Source organism: Pygoscelis adeliae, unplaced genomic scaffold (genome assembly GCF_000699105.1).
Source record: "Pygoscelis adeliae isolate BGI_AS28 unplaced genomic scaffold, ASM69910v1 Scaffold318, whole genome shotgun sequence".
In the NCBI taxonomy this organism is placed as follows: Eukaryota; Metazoa; Chordata; class Aves; order Sphenisciformes; family Spheniscidae; genus Pygoscelis; species Pygoscelis adeliae.
Window position 1 is genome coordinate 2484437 of NW_008825430.1, and position 26656 is coordinate 2511092.

Consider the following 26656-nt stretch of genomic DNA (forward strand, 5'->3'; position numbering starts at 1 on the left):
TTCCAAGTAACATTTATTAATAACATCCTTCGAGTGATAACTTAAGAGTCATAAGGAAGGGGGCTGTTGTCAGTAAACATATAACAAAAAGGTAGTAAGATTTTTGTATTAAAGTATGACTAAAAAGGCTTTTAGCATAGTGTTTAGCCCAACCAAATTTAATATTAAAAACATTCAAAATTGCTAGAAGTGTTGCAATCAGTTCTATTGAACTTACAAAAACCTCATTTCAGTAGTCAATGCTAACCTATTATTTATATAAAATTTTAAACTCCATTCTTAATTTTTGTAAACAAAGCATCTAAGCATTCGAAAGAAAAAAGTTAGTTTACATCCATCCCATTGAACTGCAGCACATGTGTGTGAAACCTCAGGCATGATCAGGCATGGAGCGTAATTAGGCACAGAACAAGACAGAGTTTCCACAGCCAGCTGCTGAATACACTGACGTTGCCAAAGGTCGTCTTTATTTATACTAATTCCATTATCATTTACAGCTGAAAATTTAATAAATCCTCCATGCAGAAGATTTCAAAGAGAAAAAGGAGTCATATTACATAGATTTGTGAAGCTTCTGAGAGCTTTGAGTGGTGCGTGACTTTGAATGAGTTACGACTTCTTTGTCTCCGTCAGGAATTTTCAGAAACTCCTTCATAACCATTTAACTTTGGCAGATACTGGGCTTGTCAAAGAGCACAACAACACATCAGAAGACAAGTTTTCAGTCTGCTATTGGCACACTGAGGTATGCTGTAATTTATTATTAAGTGCCAGTCAAATAAAAATTGACGACGGTGCGCAAGATCATTGTATTCTGAGGCTGTCAGTTCAAGCTTAGGTCAAGAAAGTCAAGAGGGGCAACTACTAACACATAAAAACTGTTTGTAATTTCTGTTTTCTTAGGGAAGTTGCAAAGAGCGTGGTTATCTTACCCGTATCAACTGGCACCTCAGTGAATCTGTGTGAATGGCAACAACCGATACTCAGGCTGTAAGTTTGTCTGCTCCCAACTCTTGCGAACAAAAGTTTAAACTTGATATACGTTACGTAAAGCGGTGAATTTGCAGTAAGCCTTTGTTAACTGCCAATATAGATTTACAATTCTTTTAATTAGCATACTTCCAAAGTACATCTAGCTAAACTAGATTTAATCTGGGTAAGTTTTCCTGAGCAGACATGCCCCAAACTAACTATAAATGTCTAGAGGTGACCTTCAGACGAACGCTGAGGCAGTTCTGTGAGGCTCTGCAGGAAAGCCTGCATTGCCATTGCCCAGCATGTGCTTACTCGGTTGTTTTCCCCAGAGTTCTTGAACTTTTACTGACTATAGGAATGACATTCATTTAAAGAATAGGAAAAATGTTTTAACGACTACCTGACATTAGCACTAAGTGAACTCAGTGGTTTCCTGTTGTTGCCTTCTCCAATTTTCTTTGGTGTAAAGTGTTAGCATTACAGCTACACAAATTTTCTATGCCTAATCCCCCTCAATTTGCAGTTTCCTGAAAAAAGAGAAGTGTCAAACAAACTCAAACTCTTCTAAATGCAAACTAATGATTTAAACTATTTCTCCTTTTCCAAGTCTTTAAAAGCAAAAACAAATTAAGATTAAACAAGTTAAACACATGCATGGGCCTTAACTAACACAGGCACTACTAGCACTATTCAAACATGTTGTTTTGTCTACCAATTGCAAAGAATTTTCAAAACCAGTTTCAAAAAAAAAAAAAAGAATATGGTGCAAAAGCTAAAAAAATCTGTCCTGTCTTCCCCCATCCCTTTGAACTGATCCACAGCCAAATGAAGACCACAAATGTAGACCTAGTCTCAATGGGTAGGAGAAGAACCAGGCCAGGGTTAACATTTCACCCCACCCCCCGAAATAGCACTTCTTGAGCAAAAACCCTCTTGCCTTTCTCACCATCTTGTTTGTCAACTATTCCAGGAGCTGCACCTAAGTTTCCACAACCACTGTGTAAGTACCTCCCCCCTTTTATTTTTCTGGAAATGGTTGGCGATGCATATAATCCAAAGACTTGCACTGGAGCTCAACAATTTTCACAATTAAGGCATAAGCCAGTGATACTATAGGGAGGGGGGAGTGGAAAAAAGCTCACAATCCCAAGCTAAATTTGCCCTGTTACTTATTTTATGGCTTACAACGTACATAGAGTAACATACACACTGTTTATTCAATTACTTGTAGCAATGGAACTATAGTTTCATTCTTTAGTTGCTATAGTTACATTACTACCAATCTTTGCGTTCAAAATCCGCAAAGGAATCCTATGAAGGGTACTGTACTTTTTTTTTTTTTAAATGAAACTTGACTACTCTTAAAATTAAGAAAACGCTTCATGCATCAAACTGATATGGGCGAGAAACCTTTATAAAAATATACTGTATAGAAACACATTTGGAAAATTGCATAGAAAATATCCTTTTATTTAAATCAAAATAAGGCACGGTTTTACTAGCTATGGTTTGGCTGCAAAAATGCAAGTCTATTTTGATTACTTTTATGTTATTAACAATATTTTCCATAAAAATATAGGTGCGGGAGTAAAAAACCCCTTTACACAGAGTAGGAAATACTCTACTGTAAAACTTCACCAAATTTACTGTAATTCATTTGTAGAAAATTTGAATACTATTTTAAATCAGGATCCTACATGTTATTGTCCTCCAGGCTGTTCACTGGCTGATGCTGTGCTTTCTTCATTTCCTGTATAATCCAGGTGTTCCATCATCTAAATGTAAAAAGAAAAAAAAAAGAGATGGCTCTTCATAAAGAAATATTGCTTTCCCCCCATTGGTCCAAAGTATTTGTTAGCTAAGAGAAATGTAATTAAACGTGTGTTAGAGTGCGTTTTAGCAGCATACAGATAGGAAGTCCTCTATAGATCAGAAAAGCCAAATAATCAAAGCTCTCTTAACTAACGCTTTCCGCTACAAAAGCATTCTCCAACCAAGTCCTCTACAAGAAATTAAACTTCTGAGTCAAAAGTGTCTCAATTATTAAATACAGAGAACAAAAAAGCCGATTAGGGTTAAGCAAATTTTCCAGAGATGCTGTTTGGAGAACTGGAAATAGATCCCAGGATCCTACCTAACATTTACAGGTAGCAAGCAATAGCTCGAATAGAAAAGACTAGCTTTCTCTTTTCATGACAGGAAAAGCTAGCTATATTACAGTTCGTACAAACTAACTGTACTGGCAACATTTCTTTGTAAATTTTCCTTTTATTTTAAAAAGGATAAAGGAAATGGAATTGTAAAGTCCCGCAACAGAAGAGAATCTAAACCAGATTATTATATAGACTGATTATACTTTCCAATTAAAGTAACCGATTAGGTCATCTGAATAACACAAGACAACGCTGTACTTCTCCTGACGAAAAAGCAGCCTGTTTCCCTGAACGTTGCTCTATTCCTAGAAGGCAGTGAAGGCTCTGGTTTCCTCCCTGGGACAAGTCATTGCATGGAATAAATTACAGAGGTAATATACACATTCGTTAGCGTGACAAACAGAGCCATCAGTTTGAGGGCTTCGGAATCAAGCATAATTAAGAAGAGGCCAAGGATTGGGCAGTTTTGACAGCTGACAACCAGGGACAGAAGATACGGAAGTAGTAAAACTAATGCTGAAAAACAGACGCGTCAAGGAGTTCATATGCCCGGCGTGGCTGGATTATTAGCACAAGGGCATACTGCTTTCAGCACCAAGAGGCAGAAAACCCTACATACCTTCTTCTATAGTGGCATAGCCTGCCCGGTAGTAACAAGGCTCCCCGTCTTTCTGTCAAACAGCTGCTCACCGCGTGGGTTCTAAGCTGGGCAGATTTCCATGCGATGAGGACACGATTGCTTTCTTGCCTTACTAGCACCCGCTAGAGGATCCTTGGCAAGACAAAGCCAGGCTCTGACACTGTTGTGTCATACGCACTTCAGTGTGGTATAATTCTATATATAGGGCAAAGAGAGTAGTTCCATTAACTTCTCTCTTCTTCTCTAGCCGTGACCCACCTCTGTGCCATACCTTCTTCTACACCAACACAACTGTTTCATTGCAAGGTATACAAATGTACCTTATTAAAAGCAGGCTTGCTTAAACAAGCTGTTTCCCAATCCAGACGCACCAGCATGCCATGCAGTAAGTTGAGATGACAGTGCCAAGGCAGAAACAAATCACTGGGACGTGGGTAAGGCTTAGGAGAGCCTAGTGCCCACAGTATCACTCTGACTAAAACCAGAAAAGGTCTTTCACATCCCACCCTTCACGTGTCAGAATTAAGACAAGAAGAATTCAGGCAGGCACTAGTCTTGCCGATACACCCAAGAACTGAGTTATAGCAATAGCACACACTCAGTCCAGCAGTGAATACCAAGCTCCCGTGCTAATGACAAGATTGCATTCACTTCAGTATATCTAGAACTTTCCCCTGGCACTGTGACCAAAAACCCACATCAAAAGTCACCCAAAGCAAAACACTCCCTACAATTACAGAAGTCAAACCGTCATTTTGGATGAGGATTGAAGTATTTGTTCCGGGGGGAAAAAAAAAACCAACCCCCACCCCCAACAGTACCACACTACATCAAGTAACGCCATGTACCTTCCTTCATCCTAGGGAGGATCATCTAACAGCTGGCACTGAGCAGGTAGCTTTGGTAAGCATTTTTGTAAAACGTTTCCCTATTAAATTGACAAGATGCTTCCAGAAGGAAGAGTTAACACTATTTGCAACAATTCAGTGTATTCCAAAGTCAAAGATTCTTCTCTTAATCCTACAACAAGGTAAGTAGCACAAAACGTACTTATGCTGGAGATACCACCTGTATTTAAATTTTAAAGTCTCTGCTTAATATATCAGATTTTTAGGTTGACTTTAAAACCAAAATGGACCATAAAGGGTGTTTGGGTTTTTTTGATAGACATAAATGTTACAAGGCCAAAAAAAAAAAAAAAAAAAAAAAATCCATGCCACCCCATTTCTAATCCCTCCACCATATAGAAGGAGGATAGCCCACAACTTGAAGTCAGGGACCACAGATGCCTTTCTAAAAGCATAAGATTGCATTAAGCAGCTTTTTCCACAAGGGTATCTCAGTTGTAGGTTCTCTCAGGACAACCCCATCCTCAAAGCCTCAGCAGAAGCTGCAGGAATCTTTATGAAAACCAGCAGCAAGACGAAGGCACCATGCTAAAATCCTGGACAAAGCTGTTGCCAAAGGAATCAGACGGCCCATTGTGGAGAGCTGATGAACGTTTTTAAAGTGGAAGAGATTCAGAAGCTTTTCTCCCACATCCAAATTCCTGACAGTTTTTAAGGAGGGGTGTCAAGATAGGTTGAACATAAATGTATTTTACTTACAAAGCTATCTCCTAACACGGTGAACTATTAAAAACCCTAAATAAAATTTAAAAAAAAAAAAAAACCAACCACCAAAAAGCCCCCCACACAGAGCCAAACTAGAAACGGCAATACAAACTTCTACCTGTAAAAGAATACATAGCACCTATGCACACACTTGACTGCAAGATTCACTCTGATGATGTTGCATTCACATAATTCGTAACGACTTATAGCTATGATTAATTTGCAAGTATCTAAACATGTGATTTAAAATTGCAGTCCTAAACAGCAGGTGCATGCTGTGTAACATGCCAATAACAAACCTGTTGATTTATTATTTCAGAGAGAGATAAGAAAGCCTGCTAAACACTTCAAATTGACAATCTCTGAAGAGTTGCAAGGCTATTCTATCTAGAAGACTTCAAAGCTGCGTTAGTCCACTGGATTTTTCATGATGTTACTAAACTGATTTCATAGATTGTACCGATACAAAAAACAAATAGTATTTTTAAATTAAATCAATAACTGGGAAATAAGTATCAAATTAGTTTATCATGCAGGCATACACGAGGAGTATAAGCAACCCAGAAAACCTAGAAAAACCTTTATTATACACTTCACAGCAGCAATACTGCCCATTTGGTGGTAGGAAAGTAGGTACATTACTCTCCCATGAAATCCCTGTGCTTCAGTGAATAGTTAAAGTGTTTTCCTGTGCAGCAACCCATTACAGCTCAAGACTACTCCATAGAAAAGCCGCACACAGCATAACTAGAATTTAAGACTGCATCATTATGCAGAAACAGAAGTGCTCTCAGCTGAGAATTATGGGACCTCAGAGCTATCTTAGGGAGTCAAGTATTTCCCATATGCATAAAGTAGAAACTGAAAAACTGATTTTAACAATCCTATCCAAGAACTTGAGGGCACGCAGCAGGACAGAAGAATTTTAAGTTATAAAAATACAGTCTGGCCATCTGATTTTAATTTGCACTCAACCCCTCCCACTTCCTAACCTCTTCTTGGGTTCGTATCTAATTTCTTTATTATTAAGCCTTTTTAATGAGACTTAAATTGTTAAAGTACTCTTTATTAGAAGAAAGAAGCTAATGAGAAAAGTACTTTTTAGTTCAGAATTTAAGACACAGTCAGGCAGAGTTCACCATCTCAAATTGTCTTCAGTGTATAGGGCAGACAAGCTATGCTTTATAAATAGATGTGTAACTCTGGACTGGTGACTATAATTCAAGATTATATTTAAACGCTAAAATTCTGCAAGAAGTTGAAATTTGAAAGCTTGCATTGCTCTCTCCATGCTGTGCTTGAGACAGCGGACAGCTATAATAAATACCATCAGTGTTAGCAGTCATATTAAGGTTAAACCTTCTCGCTGCAGTCCAGAAGCTGTGCAGCAGCAAGGCCACGAAAGCTGGTCCGAATCCTTGCTCCCTATCCCACTGCAAGCATGGCAGACAGCACGGGATAAAGTATACTCTCGAGTAATAAGATGATAGAGGGACTGTAGACATGGCTACTGAAGGCAAATTGTAATGCTGAACATTATAACAGAGGACAACAAAATTGTTGTTTAGCACTAAGCAGGTTTTCATGTCAATGCAGTGGCACAGAAAAATTAGGTGAAGTTCTTCCATATAGGTAACCATGTAGGTAACAGTCGAGCAGCTAACACCAATTCTAAATATTTGAAGACACTCCTAGGGATTTGGGAAATTATAGAGTAGAGAGGCATACAAAGCCTGCCTTCAGGCTTAGGAATCATGGCTCCATTGGTACTTTATATTAAGTTTTCCTGTATTCCTTTAAAGAAAGGGAAAAAAAAAACCACCACACCTAAGCATAAAAACAGATTTATAGCTTGTCTTCACTTCTACCCGCTTCTACTGAGTTGAAAAGAAAAATTAAAAAGAAAATAGATGCAAAAAAGAGTGAAAAGAGGAAGCAGAGGGGGGAAAAAGAAAAAAAAGAAACCATAAGATGATTCATAAAGTTGCATTAAAAGAAGGCCATAATCACACCTTGTAGCAAAGGCGTCCTGGAGGAGTCCAATACCTAAATAAAATTCATTCCATTATTAAAATCATATACAACAAAAATCAGAAAATCCTAAAACTCAAAAAAGCTAACTAATGGACTATAAACAAACAGCAGCATTCATGAAGTTTAGTCACCTGTTACACTGTACATGCTTTTGTACCCCTACTCTTAGGACACTTTGCTCTAACAAGTCTGCAAGGTTTCTCTGTTTCCATGAGGACAAAGCAAACCTCCACAGAAGTCTGGTCACCCTTGTCAATGGGCAGCTCTGCTACAGTCCAAATTACCATTGTTGTAGCAAAAAAATAGTCTTCTGTCACCTTTCTGTATCTTTCCTCCTCAGAATGAGCACTGAAAGTTGGAGATTTCAACCCTGGTGTTGGGGGGGGGGTGGTGGTGTTTGTTTGTGGTTTGTTTTGTGGTTTTTTTTTTTTCCCTCTTGTTTGCAAGTTCAGTAAGGACAGTTCGAAATACAGTTTTATGTGGGGAAGACAACACATGAGACAGATCAACACTGCAGCATTCTGAGAGTGCAACTTGAATAACACCCCCTGGAAAAAAATTAATACAGAAAAAGTTCTTCAGAAAGTTATAGAAAAATAGGCATTAGTAAAGTTACACAGAGGTGTTCAGTCACAGACAAATCTAACTCAGGGATGGTGGAGTGGGGGTGGAAATCAACATTTTAAATTGTGCCAGAAATGAAGTCATCTGACCTCAAAACAAGCTGAAGTTCAGAGCAGTTTTAATCCTTCAAGAAACCAGTTGAAAGGACTTGAAATAACTACTATGGCAACATAATTCTTCCAAGCATGAGTTTTGCTATGAGAAGTGCAAGAAATTTTTGTCACTAGAGCCTTGCCAGATTTACTTAGGCCGATCTTACTCAGAACTCAAGTGAGGAAAATAAATTGCAAAAGCTTTTCCCCCCGCAACAGTCCCAGAGTTACTGGGCTTCATATACGCCACCCTGTTTATTTTAGAATAGCAAACAAGTCACCAATTTATATAAAAATGCATGGCAAGCCAAATTCATTCTGACCTACAGAGAAACATTTCTATTCACTGGACCTATGAAAGGAGAAGAGTTGTTTTTGTAGACAAAAAGACAGAGTATCTAGTTAAAGCTGAAGATCTGAGGAATTTCATACCTAGCCAACCTCCAGCTGAAGCAGGTGTAGAATATTAGATCCACAAAAGGTAGCATTTATCTGATAATACTATAGGAGCTGCATGCCTGCAGTTTTACATCTCCAAGAATTACCACCACCTTGACTCCCACTGACCCACTAAAACCTTGCAATCCAGAAGCTGAAAAAGCAGGAGCTGCTCACCATCAACTCCGCATCGCCCACCTCCCCCCCGCGTCAGACTATCCGTTCTCTCAGCTGAGTTTAACACAGCCTAGATACAGGAGATGGTCGCTGAATTCAAACAATATTGGACTTCAGGTCTCAAACAAAATTTAGAGTAATCTCGAGACTGGTCTGTCTTACGAGAAACGCCAGCTCACAAGGGCTACTGGCACACTGGTTACTGCAGCAAGACAAGTCAGGGGGAATGTGCACGTGTCAACAGGCAGAGGCAGACAGCCGGTGGGATTTTAAGGACTGCAGTTCCTAGGCAGCGTTAGAGATAACCAAAGGGGAAATGCAGAATACCCAAGGCAGCACGTACACAGCGTGTGCTGTGGTAGAAAACAGCTATATAACCATCCAGCTATTTTGTTGCTGAATGCTCCATACAATCCTGACGATGCAGGGCACCAGTGATGCATGGAAAGTTTCTAAAATTCTAGTAGATCACCAACTTGTTTGAACTGTCTCTTAATACAGGACTAGTGCAGATTGAAATCTAGATGCTTAGTTCAGTGACTCATGTTATACCACATCAAAATGATAGTTGAGGAATGTTAAAACATGAAAAAGGCATTTCAAAGAAAACAAAACAGAACAAATGACTTTTTCCCGTGAGTACTGAACCAGCTATTTCATCTCCCTTAAGCTTTGTTCTGCTGTGTCAACTACTAGACTAAGATTTTCTAAGAGTAAAGACTATTTTTCCTTATTCATCCCAGAAGATAACCAACATTAAGACTAGCAAAAATTGGATTGCGAGTGATGTGTTACCAAGTACTTGGAGAAGCACATACTCAAAGGAATTAACAACAAAATACTCAAGGCATCCAGCCTACCTGGTAACTGCTTCCTTTCCAGAACTTCTTCATCTCTTTGCGCCTCCAAGCAACAAGCGAGCTAGTAATGAGTGTACATGGTACAAGATAGAGGAGGGCAGGTTGTCCCATCTTCATTAACGCCAAAACAATGAACGTCAGCACCATACCAATGGCATAAGCTATAAAAAGATATTTATACATACACAATCAAGAACAGGTGAATTTTTAAATTAAGTCACTCATTTAGTAAGCCAGAATTTTTTTTTTTTTTTAAGTAGTGTCTTCCTCGCTAATATAATTGAAGAAAAGAGGGACAATAGGTTGCTCTGTATTTGCGAACTTTCTCAAAGCAACTGACTACCATAAAGAATGCTCACCTTAAATATGGGCAGGCACATTAAAAAAAAGATTATGAAGAGATTCTTGACAACATTGAACCTTCACCTGAAGAAAACTATGTAGTTCTGCCATTTAAAAAAAGCTAACATGAAGATTAACTTTGCTGAAATACCGTGATTTACCTATTGTACAGGAAATGTAGTATACAGAAGATGAACTTGTTTGAACATCAAATCTTCGACAATAGGCCACAAGAAGCCCTTGACAAAAAAAAAAAAAAATTAATGAAATATTTAGCCGTGAACTTTTTTCTCCCCAATCCTCCAAATCGAAGCAGCATAAAAAGAATTTGTAGTAAAACTTCCCATTACTGTATGTTATCTTCTTGCCATTTATTTCTGGAAAGCCAAGAACCAGTTTAAGAAATCCTATGGTAAGTCTTGAAAATCTAAACCATAATGCAAATATGAGCCAAGTGAGCTTGGTGTTAAAAGGTTTTGGTTTTTTAAGCAAGCTAATTACATTGTGATATTTTCAATTTTGAAGGCATTAATACAGAAGAGTAACAACCTAGTTTTAATACTTTTCCTCAATAGGATTTTGATGCTCGCTCTTAACAACCAGCGATTTTGCCTCAGTACAAATTACAGGAAAAGGGAGAGCACGCTGTTCACAAGATGGTGCTTTGTGCCCGACTGAAGTAATTTGCTCAAGACTCCAACTATGGCAAAATTCAGCTCTTCTAAGAAAGATGCAAAAACTTGACAACACATCTTCCATCACCTCACCTCTAATTAGGTACTTGAGGATACGAAAATACTATGAAGTCACAGAATATTTGCTTTCTGTGAGATTTCGATGAGATTTAATTAATACTGACAACTGGATTTATCCACGGGACTTGTATTTACACAACACAGTGCAATAGAAAAGCCAAAACCCTTCACTATTTAAGTGTTCTGTAACATACTAAGCTTTCTTATGTCGTGGCGTTTGTTGTATTCTGCACTGACAGATCAAGGCAAACTGCTGCATTTGATTCAGTAACTTCTTTGTAGAATAAACTCTAACACAAGTCAGTTGAGAATCAAAACCAAAATATTTAATCGTAAGTTACAATTGCCAAAAACATTTGCTCACCTGGGACAATAATGTCTCCAAAACCCAACAATGAAAATGGCATGTCACACAGTGTCGAAGCGGAGTATTCGAGTCTAGGCACTCTAATAACCACAGGTAACTGTAAAACAGTATTTCAGAAGCCCACATAAATCTAATCTAAAGCATCCTGGTGTTTTGGGTTTTTTGTTTGTTTGTTTGCTTAAATTAATAAACAGTTTTAATGTAATTAATTAATTGTTAATGCAGAACTTCAAAATAGGTAGAACCTAAAGTAAAAACCAGAAACCAACATAGAGAGTGGATAAAGCTTAAGGTAAGCTGGAATTTCAGATTTACATATAATACGCACACGCCAAACAAAAAAGTTAAAACAACATTTAACCACATAATGAGAATTACAAGTGTGGATTATTAACCTAACTATAGAGTACTGATCAATGATATCCAGGCCCTGAAGAGAAATTTGGACAGTCAGGTTTTCCCCAAAAGAATAGTCTTTTCAGAGGGAATCACTTAAAAATCCAGTATCTGAAATACAATCCTTACTTTCTCATGGGGAGCTGAGCGTTCAGTAGGGACTTCCACCAAGTTTCCATCATTCTAGGATCAAACCCAAGTCAACAGGTATTTAATACTTAAAAGAAAATAGCAGAAGCTGGCTATATTTTGTGAGAAAGTTATGCTGAAAAGCACGCTATGAATTAGCTACGCAATGTCAGTATTTTTATGTTGCACATATTAAAACAACTGTTCATACCTTTTCGCTGTTTCCAAAAGGACCGGCTGCAACTTCAACCATTATACTTGCCCCATTCTGAAATTAAGGTTATTTTTCAAAAGTTAGTTGTTTAATATACCAAAACATTCCTACTATATTTACAAAAACTGCTTGTACCTCATCTTACAATTCAGGATTAGAAAAATCCTGAATATCAAAAGGAATGCACTAGTATTGTACAGTATTAGACAGTATTGTTTTGCATTAAAAACACGTAGTCCAGCCTAAAATAGCTGTTTTAAAAAAACAAAAAACAAATCCACTAGATGTAGCTGGAAGTTTAGATAAAAACACATCAGCTTTTTCTGCCATGAGCTTTCTGTTTCAAAATAAAAGAAGGTACGCTTGCATACAGGTCACACTACACTGCAAACGAGCACCGCAGAAAGTACTAGAGCATGTTCCAACATATGGGTGTTAAAAGCAAAAGAAGGAAGAAAACTGGAGGACAATAATTTCTCATCATCACACTGTCATACAATTGGGGACAGCTTACTTCTGGCCATGTGATTGCTGAAAACTTAGTCATTTAACAAAGTCTATGGCACCTATACAAGCATTACGCTCTATTGCCCATACAAGACAAAAATTTAGGCCATTGCTGCCTTAAACGGGGAAAAAGAAAAAGGAAGTCAGCATTTCTGCACTGAGAATACTGAAAACACTAATCTGTTTGACAAAAATACTGCCCCAGTGACCAGACAACATTTTTATTTTTATTTTAGAGATAAATTCACAGACATACCTTTGTGATAAACGGTGTTATGAAGACAAAAAATACATCGTATAGAAGGAGAAGGCCTAGAAGTATCACACAGGACTGGCAAAAAAACAAAGAAAATATTACTGTAGGTTTTCAAGGACTGCGTAGTTACATTCTGGTACCATTACTGTACCACCACATTAAAAAAAACCAAACCAAACCAAACCCCCACACCTCCCTGCCCCCCATGTTTTTATTCTGGCATAACTTTTAGAACAGGATTCATTTCTCTTAATTATTAAAAATGGTAAAGTTGGGTTTTTTTTTTTAATATATGTTTCTTGAGTGTTGAAAACCTACTTCCTGACACTAAACTTACAGATTCATGGCATTAGAATGCTTTCTTAAGGTAAGCAACTTACAGTACCTTAAAGTTGGGCATTTTCAGTGTTTTAATAAAGTTTAGGCAGAAAGCAACTCCCAAAATATCTTGCAAAATCCAAGCCCACCTGAAAATAAGAACACATTTTTACACATTGTTCAAACTGGAATGTACATTCATGCTGGAATGTAAGTGCAATAATAATTTTAGATTTTGCTGGAAATAGCAAGATCACAAAATGGATTGGAAAGCAATAAATTAGTTTTTAGGAAGTATTGCTACCAAAACCACTAGTTTCGAGATGGTCAGTTTACACTAGTCTCTGATCATAACTAGGTAACTGTTCTTTATCAGCGTACTACAGAGAAAATGAGTTGAACAGAGGCTGTAACAGGGCCTTGGTATTCACTTTGGATGATTGCTCACTTGATTGGAAGCCCTCCTTAACATCTGGCTCAAGATGCTACTTAGGATTTTACTATAACATTTGTGCATTTGTGGTCCTGTGCTTCCATTGGACCATAGGAAGCATAGGTCCTGTGGTCCCTACGCTATTTTTGCCTTTTTTTCCTCTGTGGCAATCATTAGCAATCAAGCTAGTTCTTCCTCATCTTCATAATTTTTTGTAACTCCAAATTACCACACAGTTCATTTGTATAGCTTTGTTCTCTATTATTCCCATGCTTGTTAAGCTTCATAAATACTTTCATGATTTTTTTTAAATCGGCACTGGAGTTTAGAAGGATGCCATGCTCCAGGATTAGTTATACGATGGGAAGTTCATTAATGACAATTATTCATATTACTCTTTTAAGTCAGAATGCATCACTTACCTATCTTCATTTCGAAACACTGCCCAGACAACAGCTGCTGCTATGCAGAATACAGCAAGAAAAATAAGCCTCACTTCAATGGTTTTGTTGCAGCATGCAATCCTAAAAGAAAATAATTAAATTAAAAAAGAAAGCCTGCAACAGCCAAAACACAAGCCCGTGCTATCGTGAGTCCTTAAGCTGACAAGGTGTTCTCATCCTGAGAGCTTCACCTTTGCCCGTTTGCTCTGTCCGGACTCAGGTGGCATTATTCTTGCAACTGCAGCACCGGTCCTTCTCTGGGCTGTGTTGAAAACATGCCCACAGATAGTAAGCCAAGTTGGGCTTTGATGGCCAGTCCTCATTTTAGCAAACACATCCAGGGAAGGCAGCAAGCAGATGAATTTATTTAATCCATTTCTGTCATGTAACAATTATGCTACCAGAACTACGTCAGCGAGGGACAGTCATGTCATGATTCCAGAAAGGCACAGTGGTGGAGAAAAAAATCAATTTTAGGACACATAACACAAGATTAAAAAATAGAATAACTACGTATTGCAAAATTGTGAGCCAATATCTGTTTCCACTGCCTACTCAATTTTCTGGGACAGTTCTTGAACTGATATTAACTGACAGAAGCAATGCCTGTCCTGCAGCTTACACAAAACCTGCTATCTTTTCTACCTGATCTCTACCTTTGACGTGCTACTGGATCACCCGGCACTAATATCCTGTACTAAGTAACACGCAAACATAGTCTTAGGCTTCCAAGCTTATAAGCATTATTCTTTGGGGGAAAAGAACCATTTGTTGCATTAAACATTAGGGGTTTTTAAAGTGAAAATACAGGGGAGGAAAACAGGGAAGTTCTCATACTCACTAATAGCTGCAGCATATTTAACTCGAAGTAGTAAGAAGAGGCCACCTACATACTGATAATCCACTACCCGAGTTAGGACTGTAACCGCTAGCTTCTAACACAGAGGACACGAGGAACATGTTGCCTTTGCAAGAAAAAATTAAAACTTGGTCTGTCACAGGTACAGTACAGATTAAGATGAGGGAAGAAAACCTCTATTGCCTATCGCATAGTACTTGCTCAAAACAGTCCACTAAGAATTGGAAACTATTTAGCATTGCCAAGCAAACAAAGTATGTGCAGGATCCCCCCTTAGAGAGTTAAAGTGAGCACACCCTACAGGCAATCAGAATTTTGTAAAACTGAGCTCAGATAGCCAAGCAGAGCCTTTCAAGTTTGATTATAGCAATGCTTTCAAATAAGGGTAATGCAGCAAGTCTCCCGCAACACTATTTTAACTGTTGATTATGCTACGGATACCTTTAATATCTATTAAAGGAGCTTGTAATTTTCTTTTGTAACAATCCCGCACGCTAAACCATACAGGAAACAACTTGTCAAACTGTTCTCGTATTTTCACACTACCTTGAGTAGCAACCAGAAAATACCAAAAAGAAACCTTACATTTACAATAGTTGAAAGGTGTACAATACCTGCACTGCCCAAACGGTATTTCTCCTATTAAAGCCGCAAGACAGTTGTATAGACTCATTGCAGATGCCAAGCAGAAGACTGATATTATAACATACACTAGATAAAAAGAATGGAAGATGGGAATCAGTGACAAAACACAACAGAAAAAAACCCAGCAAAGAGGAATCAAACACAACGATGTACATTTGATATACACTGTTAACAGTTACAGCACTGCTCGATACAGCCATTGGAGACTATAGCCAGCTGATCACAGCAAGAGCTGAATTCTCAGTGTCTCTGCCATGACAAGAGTTCTCATCAAGCAAAGACTAAAGTTTTGAAACTTCTGAATTGAAAAATTTTTTTTTTTTTTAATTTTCCCTCCCTTTTCTTTAAGAAGAAATGTCACCTGTTACTGCTTTCACATACTTTTATTTGGTTATGGCTAAAACCAAAGTACTATTTTACAACTACCAGCTTCCTCAACTTCTGTTAATACTCCTCACTTCAAATTTTCCTTTTAATCACTTTGTCTGCTTATGCATAAGAATTTCAGCATCCCCAAGATCTGACTGATGATTTAGGTGGCGTTTTAAGATACTAAACACCCTATCCCTTCCAAAAATTTCTACGTAGCTAGGAATCACCTGGTTAGGAAAAAACTCCATATCCCATGTTCTAACTTAGAGTATATTGTGTATTCTAACTTATGGTAAGCACCCTGAAACATGGACAAACAATAAAACCAGTTGTTTGCTAGTTGCGGTTTGGGGGTTTTCTTTTTTGGTAGTGAGGGTCTGGCTAGAAAGCAATTCTGATACCTACAAGGAGATGACTGAAAAAACAGGCAAGAAAGGTGGATTTTATAGTTGTAACCAAGATCGTGCGCCATTATGATCTGTTAAGCCTCCGAGAGGCAAAACAAGAAGTTTTACACAACAGGTTCCTCTGAAGCCAGTAAGAAATCAGCTGTTTAAGGAATCTCAAATTTTGAGGCAACAATGCAGAATTAATAATGCCTGAATACTCACAAGAAGAGATACAGAAAACTCCATCGTAGAGCTCAGCTTTGCAACTGGCTTTGTGCTGGAAACATTCCCTCCCTAGTATTTCAGTTACAGAATTGATCTTAACTCCACGTACTGATATTAGGACTTACATTCACACGCTATAGTAGTGACATAGCAAATTGGTGGTTTTTTGGTGGCTTGTTTTTAATTAAATACAGATTATTTTTTTTCCTGGGACAGCACGTCATACCGTGGTAACAGCTTCTTTACCTCCAAGAAATTTCATATACGTCTGCTCCAAAGTGCACAGAACTAAGGCTTCTTAGCAAACAGCTATTACATATTTTCTTTGAACCATTCATATTTCTTCCTCCCCCTAACAAATTTGTTACTCCTCTCCCCTTATCCTTTAAGAAGCCTCTTTCTTCACTTCTTCCTATATCTCACCTGAAACATCTCAGAGTAAACAGGGGACATTTTTAACCTAAACCTTTTGATCACATTAAAAGGTTCATCAGTCTTTGAGCGGGACAAGTTTAGTAAAGGTAGCATTGCCCATAGTCAAGATAACAAAAGCTATACAAAATCAGAAGTCAGGATGGTGAAGTTTCTTTTGCCAGAAGCAGGAGGTTAACTGGTAACAAATTCTAGGAAAGAGTAAACTTAGGAAGCTTTCAGAATGAAAGTTACATTGTTCATACTAAAAAGTGTAATTTAAAACAGTGTATCTTTTCTGGTTGCATGACTTGAGGGCAGGAAAAAAAAAATTGAAAATAAAAATCAACCAACAGTTTGGAAACTACATTTTACTGGAATTGCATAATTCAAGAACTTTCCTTATTGCTAGCATGCCTGAGTTTATTCCATTATGGTAATGCTGTTTCGCCTGATACTTTAATTAGGGTACTGCAACCACAAACTCAATGTCAAAGTAGCAATACCTTACAAAAGCTTCACTCTAAACACTACTAAGTTATCATTGCCATCCTCCCAAGAATATCGACATACATCGTACACTTTTTTTACTAGTCGCTAGTCACCTCTCCTCCACACTATTTCCTTCAGGATAAGCGCTGCCAAGGCAGCCTTTGTAAGACAGTAGAAGAAAGCTTTTCTCTTTTTTAAGTAGCAACTACACCTTTTCAACCCTCAACTCATACATGGAGAGAACAGTTAAAATAATTACATTTAGTTTAGAAATCTAGCTTTTCAGACTTAGACAGCTAATAAGATCATGCAGAAAAATAAGTCAAATGAGATTATTAATTGTTTCTTACCTAACCATTTGTAGAAGAAATAAAGTAAGACCAGCATGACACAACAGATGACAACAAACAAGATAACTGTTACAGGGGTGAAAGTAACATTTTCTTCCTTCTTCCGTCTTGTTTCTCTCTCCCCAGGAGTTGCTATCGCTTTCAAATTCTCACTGTTTTAAGAAAACGACAAACACATTTACCTCAGGTGACAGATTATGAAAGTGTTTTACCTGGACCAGAATTGTTGGTTTTAAAGCATTGAGACTGAGAGCATTTCAATCTAATCCTTCATACCATTATTAGACTTAAAAATCACAGAAAAATGGTATGCTTATTGAGTCTCTCTCCATTTCTTAACGGAGATATGCACTTCTAACCTAGCATAGATCACAAGGAAAAGATTCTTAACTGCCCTCCTTTCCAATCGTGTGGCGATTGCCAACTTTAGGGAGTACCCCCAACCAAAACCCTCATCCATGTGAGGAAAAGTAGTCCAGTATCAAAACTCTTAAACTCCTTTTCAGGATGCGTGCACTCAACTCTATTAGCACATCACCTCTGACTACAATATTTATTGGGCTAAATGTAGTCAATCTGACAAATATGTCTATGATAAATCAAAATCATGGGTATTACACACTGTTTTAGAACATCAACTGTAGGCATTAAGTGTCTGCAAAAACCATTCATGTTAGCAGAATGAAGCTACCTAAGTACTAGTTCTTTTACCTTTCCCTCTCATAATTACAGAGTATGTGAAAGAGAGGGGGTGTAATTGGGGATTTTCACTGGGAGTAAGATTTCTGTGTGTACATACTCCACATTTATACCTCACCATGCAAAATAAGGAGACTTAAATTGTTGTGTTTGTTCTTTGAGCAGATAGTCCTACTACTCTTTAGTACAGACGCTAGTGCAACTTGCCCATCAGATAGCATGTTCCTGACAAATCCCAGGACCTACCTACAAAATGCTGAATTCAGCACTGAAACAGCTACCTTCAAAAGAGAAAAACCCACAGGAGTAAGACACTTCGTTAGATGAATCACCTTCTCAGAGGACATGCTTTGAATAAGCAGCTTTTTTTTTTTTAAAAAAAAAGAAGCTCACCCTACATTTATGAAAGTGCACTTTAACAAGTTTAATATAATTACATCTAGGTATTTTTCAATATGGGAGACAGCATCACATTTTGTTATTTTAGCATTCAGTGCAGCCACACCCTATAGCACTGCAGGGTAAAAAAGAAGCATAATCAGATCCAACCTTTAAAAAAAAAAAAAAAAAGAAACACCACCCCCCCTCCTTCTACTTCTTTAATCTCTGTAAAATCACTAGATTTGCATAACTAGTGGGAAAGAGGAAGCTGTTGTTATCACATACAACCCACTCCCTGTTGTTCTGGGGAGCAAAGCAGGAGAACGCCACTGAGACTGGGAAGCCCTAGGTCCATTCAACGTACGCAGACATCCAAGAAGTACTGCAGAATACCACCATGCTCTGGAAGGCCAGCTATATCCAGTTTAACCCCAGACTAAAACCAGTTCTGTGCATCGAGTGTGCTTCACTTCTCTAAACAAAGCCGCACATCCCTCAAGCACAGTGCAGAAACCCCTATTACCCCTCGTTTCCCTCCATTTGCCACATTCTACACTTCCACCCCCTCCCCTCCCCTGCACAGGGACGGCTGCTGCCTCCTTGCCCCTGCCTAGTCCTAGAGCTGCTATTGCCCCTGGCTCTGGTGCTCCACCAGATAACACATCAAGCTGAAGCAGATAAGCCTAGTTGGACTTTAACTGTCCGGAGCCACCCAGACACAACCAAACTGCGCTCCCCAGTCCTCCTCGTGACAGGAGCACGGTGCAGAGACATCCCAGAGGGTGCTGCACAGCCAGCCGGGATGAAACAGTTGTACAGATCCTTGCCAATGCAAACACTACATACAACTACGCCTGTACCTCTTGGATCACTGGATTTTAAAGGTGTCATTAAAAAACCTACTTTCTATCATGGATATTGGAGTATTACGATGCCAGTTACAGAGTATTTGGCAATTTGTCAAAATGTTAACTCATTCCTCCTCCCAAGAGCTGCATTATCCCTCAGGGACTTTTACAATCTACTACTCAAGGTTCCTCAAAGACCTACAGTGATTTTTCAAAGGTTGCAGTGCCGAAGCATTTCACGGCAGAACAGCTAATTGCACCTAGATCTTCTAATTTTTTAACTACCAACGTAAAAGAACACAATTTCTCACTGACCATAGTCACAGTTTTCACAGATATGTAGTTCACATAATTTAAGCAGTGCCATTTAACAAACTTACAGTTCTGCTACTCCGCTCCAGTAGCCTCCTAGTGCCACAGTAAACACAGCAATTAGGAAGATGACAACCATACTGCAATCAAACTCTGGCAAAGGTGGTGAATACAGAGTCACGTTAACTTCATTTCCAAGCATCTAAAAAAAAAAAAAACCAAACAAAACAACAACAAACAAACAAAAAACACACATACAAGTTGGTCCATAAGGACAATGCAGAACTTATATTGCTTATTTTCCAACAAGATGCACATCATGATTTCCTGCTCTTAACCTACACAATGCTGAGAGCAAGTTTTCAATTTAGTGCACAAGACATCCCATATATTTGCCTTGGTCATTGTAACAAAGCAATGCTTTCCATGCTGCCTTTCAGGATGGTCAGGTTTGAAAACAACCCCATTACTACTGCTCTGGAAACATATGGATACCACAAGGCAAAATGGTACTTCTCTGCATTCTTTCAACACTTCTGCGAAGTTGTGCCTCTAGCCCAAAAGCTTCTCATCCCCCAAATGTACCAAGTACTATCAAAGACTTCTGCTCGGCAGGAAAGCATATCTGAGTCAATGAACTTGAAATACAAACTCACAGGTCCACTGAGGTATCAGCAGAGGTCTGCCTCTAGCTCTTGAAACCACAAAACTCACAGTTCAGATACAGGCATGATGCTTCAGACAGGACACAGTGGAAACTCAAGGTGGCAGAAAGTTACTTAATAACAGCTTTACACGAACATGATTTGAGATGGATTCAAAAGAAAAGAAAGCAATTTCACACTACTTAAAAATTAAGACCAAAGTAAAAAAATGATCAGCTGAAGGACACTGAAGAAGATAGGAGGGAACATGGAGCCATAACTGCTACCAAATTGTACAAAAATCTTGAAAGCAAAACCAAGATGCTTCCATTTGACTGAAAGGTGAGATTTAAGAAACAACGGATGATAACTTGACAGGGAACGGAAGGTGGTAGGGAAGAAAGGTTTGCTGTTTTAGTCAAAGTCAGTCAAGGCATCTAAAGCAATCCTACAGTGAAAACAGAATTCATAGATGCAGCAGAAAACCAGATTTGTTAACAGCCTGCATGTGGGATAAAAGCAGAAGAGGAGATGAACATACCAGGCAGGTTTGGATACAGGAAGATCAAACTGGCAGTGGAGAGACTGAATGGGAAACTGAGTGGTGTAGTGGAATATACTGGCCATATGTGAAGAAAGCTGATTCATTTCAGCATCTGAATTATCTAGTTACAGATAGTAACCTTACTGCAGGCTAAAGAAGTCAGAATCATTCCTTTGCCTGAAGTTATGGAAGTTCAGAAAACAAGTAAGAAAATAAAATTCTAGTAAAACATTGCAGTTGTATGAAGTGGAACATAACATTAGATAAAGGCAAAATAACCCTATTCAAATTACAGCATCCTGTATGTAAAAAAAGAAAACAAACCCCCAAACAAACCAAAACGCAGACACAAAAAAAGCGCCAAAAAAACCCAGGAAACCTAAAGGCTTATACATTTTTAGTATTAAATTCCAGCATGTCTTAATCCAGTTTTTCCTTTAAGTTTCATAAATCTTATAAAGCATAAATAATTCACATATGAATTATGTGAATAATTCATATAGAATTAGAATGAATTAATATAGAATGAATTCATATAGAATTAGAATCTAGAGTGACTGTTTCCTTTTGTTCCTATTGTTCTGCTCTTCACTAAAAACTTGCAAAGTCTCAACTTCCACCACAGGGAGCACTAGAATCAAATACATCGCGTCAGATAACAACTCTGCAAGAGAGCTGTCCACTTACTAGAAGGTTTGCAACACTCTGCTATTGTTATCAAGACTCAAAATATACCTGACTTGAATGGTGAAAGCTAACAGAGGTGAAGTCTTCTAAGAAAAAGTAGAAAGAATGCTTATACAAACTAGCTACCTGCTGGTGCTGTCTCTCTCTTCTAAATAAAAGGAGAAAGTTGGAAGCCTTGAAAAGAGTTAAAACGGAAATACAACTGTAGTAGGAAGAATACAATGGCTGCCAGCTTCGAAGCAGCACCTATCATTCAAAACAACAGCTGCCAGCGACGTGAGAGAAGGCTTTGGCAAAAACTGCACCAGAACTAGGAGAAGATCACTTGTAGTCTAGGCTGTGTTCCTCACTACTTTTATGAAGGTGGTCTCATCGTAAGACAAAACCGAATTCTTTGATTCAACAGCAGTATGAGACATCATCTGGCACACTAATCCACTAGCAAAGCTACTCCGGTGAATTACTATAGCTATACCGAAGTGATTCCACATGACACCACCCCAAGCAGCAGTAGGTAATAAAGTGGTGCAGAGAAGACTCAGAACAAATTAGGGATCTAACCTTGCCCTAGTTCCCTTTCATGTTAGTAGGGCATATCTTAAAACCACTCAACTAAGCAAACAACACTCGTCTTACTTGAAGGAACAAATTTCGAGACAGAGGATAACCTGAACCAAAACACAGTATTCATCAAGGCTATGGCAGACTGAGGACAGTCATCACAAACCTTCAGTCATGTCAATGCTCGGCAAGAACCAATCTTTAATGGGAAGAGACAGAAAACAACCAAAGTCCTATACATCTAGGCAGGTTTCAGTATGCATACTTACCTAAGACAACCTCCCATGGCAGCTCTGAAGATTAAGAGCAGAAATGGTGAAGTGAGCTTGCAAATTCAGTCCAAGAAGCTAACACTACACAGGTTAGTGCTCGCCTCTGCTATTCACAGAAAAACATGTGCAGTGCAACTCCTGCCTAGCAAAGCTATTTAATACTAAATAAAAAACAAAACAACAACAAAATAACAACAGAAAAAGCCACACCAAAGATACGACACTGTTTTCTTTAAAACCCTCTGCAATATTCTGTATCCTAATATTACATGTCAAGGAAAGCAAACTCCAAATACCCCCAAAACAAACTCCTCTGCTTACAAAGTGTAGGAGACACCACAACTACCATATTTTAATGACACGTTTGGCATCTCACCATGAACTCATCAGCAGAAACTCAAACTACACTGCCTAACTGCTCTGTAGGAGATGCAGTCATGCTAGCTCACCATCTGGCAAAGACAAAAAAACCCTCACACCTTCCTCAAGATCCAACCTGATAAGGTACTGCTTCCCTGAAAGATATCCTGCCAGTAGGTACAAGCTCAACTGTTCTGGCTCCTGCGTAAAGGAGCAGCCCTCTCAGGCTATAGCTCTTGAAGTATGTCAGGCATCTGCAACGGAAGGCTGCTTATCTTGTTGAGCAGGAAGACTTCTAAGATTACCCTCCCTCCAGTTAGGTATTATGTTTCCCATCCCCAGTGTTCTAATCAATCATTCTCTCAAATTAACCTGAATTAGGAAGACTAGCACTCCCACGACTTAATATCCATCCTCTTCTGTGAAACTGAAAGCAGTATCTATGCACATCCAAATCAGGCAGACATCCATATCTGACCCGAAATTATTTTATTTGTTTAAAAACCTAAGTTTATACAAATCATAACATGCTGCACTTATATTACTTACCAGCTGCATATCTACTATGTCATTATATCTTATAAGAGCAACTGGAAGAGTCACATCTTCAAAATCAGTCTTGTTGTCTGAAAGAGGAGACTAAAAGAGAAAGTGTCAGTGGTAAGTATGTTGAGCCTAACTGCAAAGCAAGTTAGGTCCCTAAAAGCAGATTATCCTTTAAATTTCAGTGTATTTGTAGGAAGGAAAAAAAAAAAAGAGAGCTCATTCATCACCTTTTGCAAAAGGTTAATGAAGACAGATGTACTTAAATCAAAACAAGTGATACTACCAACACATCTGGATTCATAAAGTTCTCGTGCTTTTATAGCATTACAAGGGAGAATCAAAACTCTGTTTTTATTCTCTATGCTTTTAAAACAAGATTAACTTTTCATGATAATCACACAAATTCATAAATTGCAAATATTTATTCATACATGTTGCAGCTGTAATAGAGAACAAAAAGCAACAGAATTCTCTGTAAATGCCTTTTTTAATTTCCAATTTTGGATTACATTTTCCTAGCTCATTTTTGTCACACATGTCTAAAACAAAGTATCACCTAAGACTACAGGGAGTTCAGAGTACACTAAAAGTAGGGAATGACAAAGACAAGCATTTGCATTCAGAAACATGATTAAAGATACAAGGAACAGATTAAAAATACAATTCCGCTGTAGATACTTTTAGACGATACAACACAGCGTCGCACAGAGCTAACTCGGAGTGACCCTCTCGGTCTCAGGAACAGCAGTCGCGCCAGCACAGTGCTCTGTGGGGAAGGGTAACGACTCTGGCTGGAGTCCCACACATTGCCAAGGTCCTCTGCTTTTGGGGTTTCTCTCAGCTAACCCTGCACAACACTGCATCAGACCAAATAGATAACACACTATTTCACTACAGAAGAAAACGGTATGCTGTAACTTACCAGCCTAGGTTTACTGGCAATCAACAGCATTTTAGCACCCAAACTTTGTGCAATTCTTGCTTTCTCCAAAAAGCTGCAGTTTCCTCGCATCACTACAACTGCTTTGTCCTTCATTAAGCCAGAAGGAACTTGAGAAGAATTGCAGAGTACCGTAGAAGTCAGGTTTTCCAGAGTCCTGAAAGTCTGCAGAGGGAAGAGGGAGAAGAGGAACGTGATGAAAGTAGGAAATTTGATACTGCAAACTAATCTAGAAGACATTCCTATGCTCCCTAATCTGAGGTTTGCCAGAAAGAGGCATAACAGAAAGGAATCATTAATTCAGGAATATAAAATCAGAGCAGTAGTTTCTGCAGCCTGCAATACTGAGGGACACTTAGAGCAGCATATAGCTGAAATATCTGCCTGTTTCTAAATGCATTTTCACAGCAATTGTTGCTCTAATTTAAACATAAGAAACTGATTATATAGAAAAAAAATCACTGCTTCGAGTTCTGGGGAATCCATTGTACACTGTGATATTTCCAGGCTTCAGAAGCCAAAAGAGCACTGACAGATACAACATAACCAGAGTTCTGAAGTATAATACTTGTTCAAAAACAGTTGGCGAGCCTGATAACATACTACTTATTATAAAAGAATTAAAAAAAAAAAAAAATTTCTATCCTTATTTCAAAGTTCAATGCAGTATTGACAATTATTTTTAAATGATTGCCAGTTTTCTTTAGTTAGTCAAGACACCTCAGTGGCCAAAGTAGCACAGCAAATATGTTCAGGGCAGACAAATGATTTTTACTCTGTTCTACATTGAGTTAACCTGCTAATGAATGACAGGAGGGAAGGGAGAGAAGAGTGCCTTGATCACTTCCAAACACAAAGCATTTCCTGTTTATAAGATGAATGCCTAAAGAAAAAAAAAAAAGAAAACAAAAAAGATTTGTTTCTGCCTCACACCCTAGTTTGGCTGAAAGAGACATGCTCAGGAAACATGGCATGATGACATATTGCAGATAATCTCCTATTCCACCACATGTTCTCAAGACAATTAAACAGAAGATCAAACTGATGAATCGGTATAAGAAATCCGTTTCACAAGTTTACAAAATTTTTGCAAACAAATAAACAGAAGTTTTACTCCCAAATCTAAAACTTGGACATACTGATAACAACTGAAGAAAAAAATTAACAGTATCAGTTGAATATATAAACGTATTTAAAACCAGTTCTAAGCACAGAGAGAGTATCACCTTTGTAAACTTCAGGAGCTCACTTTTTAAAGTACAGAAATGTTCACTATAGAGATTTGGGGCGGGGGGAGGATGGGACACCACACAACCCAAAAAGGTAAGTATTCAGTGTAGCACCCATTTAACTCAAAATTTTGAAGACCAGTTATAGCCGATCCAAATTCACACTGCAGCCTAGTTTTCTTAGGGAGTATGATTATAAGCTACTTACAGCATTGTCCAGGCTCTTTGGAAGAGATATCCATTTAGAACTGTAAACTATGCAGTAATCCTTTGTTACTGGAGGCACACCATTTCCAGAAGCGTGCAGGATCCCCTCATCTGCAGTTACCTGCAATAAACCAGGGTGTTCTGAAATAAAAAAAGTTCAGACTACCAGTATACAGATATTCTTCTAAAAAGCTGTTAGCAAGAGAAAGAGCTGTTTGGAGAAAAGGAACTTATTCAATTAATTATTTTATATAGTGATTGATTCCACGAGAGATGGGTAGCTTGAAAGCAGGATGGGAAAAGAGTAAAAATCAAGTCACTGTATAAAACTATTTATCCTCATTTCAAATACAATGTATTTGTTACATGTACAGTTCATGGCACCAAGTAGAATACCATCAAGAAACCCAGGCAAATGATTTCAGATTCCGTATCCTATACTTTCCAAAAAGTGTAAAATTTTACATAGAAAGCAATTAAAACAGTACATGGAAAAGTGGGTTAAAGTCTTTCTCTCCTTGCAGACTCTGGAATTTCCCCTACTAATACAGGTATTATATGGCAACTCCTAGAATATTTTTTATCAAATAACTGTAAACACAAAGAGATCAACCAGTGTACTTCAAGAATTTGTGTAGTTAAGGAAATACTGGTGTCTCTTAAGATTACTCTCTGAGTCCCTCACGTAACATGATTTCTGTTATTTGCTAATACATACAAATTTTAAAACGTCTGATAGTTTTAGGGATATATACTTCTCCCCAAGCATTAATATACTAATAAAGGTCAGGATCTAACTGGATAAATGAATAGACTAAGGATTAGATGTAGCTACAGCTGCGACGTAGTGAAAACAAATAAGCGCCATTTGTATCTCAAAGAAGTGTCACCTTAAGAAAACTGGGAGATGACCTCAT

The 26656-nt window shown here is 38.2% G+C and overlaps 1 protein-coding gene across 1 annotated transcript; it reads right to left on the reverse strand.

Annotated features, from left to right (window-relative positions):
- On the reverse strand, positions 1-26656 carry SPPL2A (signal peptide peptidase like 2A). The gene is made up of 16 exons (XM_009330985.1): positions 26630-26656; positions 25741-25860; positions 24286-24468; positions 23367-23456; positions 19818-19951; positions 17510-17661; positions 15240-15336; positions 13746-13847; positions 12958-13039; positions 12573-12647; positions 11807-11863; positions 11596-11649; positions 11068-11167; positions 10110-10187; positions 9607-9767; positions 1-2750 (listed from the first exon to the last, which is right to left on the reverse strand). Exons 1-16 carry the CDS (start codon positions 26654-26656, stop codon positions 2676-2678), a joined length of 1587 nt encoding a protein of 528 aa, XP_009329260.1. The 3' UTR covers positions 1-2675.

Excerpts from the sequence above, each read along its gene's own strand:
- SPPL2A (XM_009330985.1), bottom strand. The coding sequence starts at position 26,656 with ATGAGGTCATCTCCCAGTTTTCTTAAG. Across the intron at positions 25,861-26,629 it reads CATCTCCCAGTTTTCTTAAG|GTAACTGCAGATGAGGGGAT; the intron begins GTGACACTTCTT and ends GGTTTATTGCAG. Across the intron at positions 10,188-11,067 it reads TGGAGACATTATTGTCCCAG|GGCTTCTTGTGGCCTATTGT; the intron begins GTGAGCAAATGT and ends TTTTTTGTCAAG.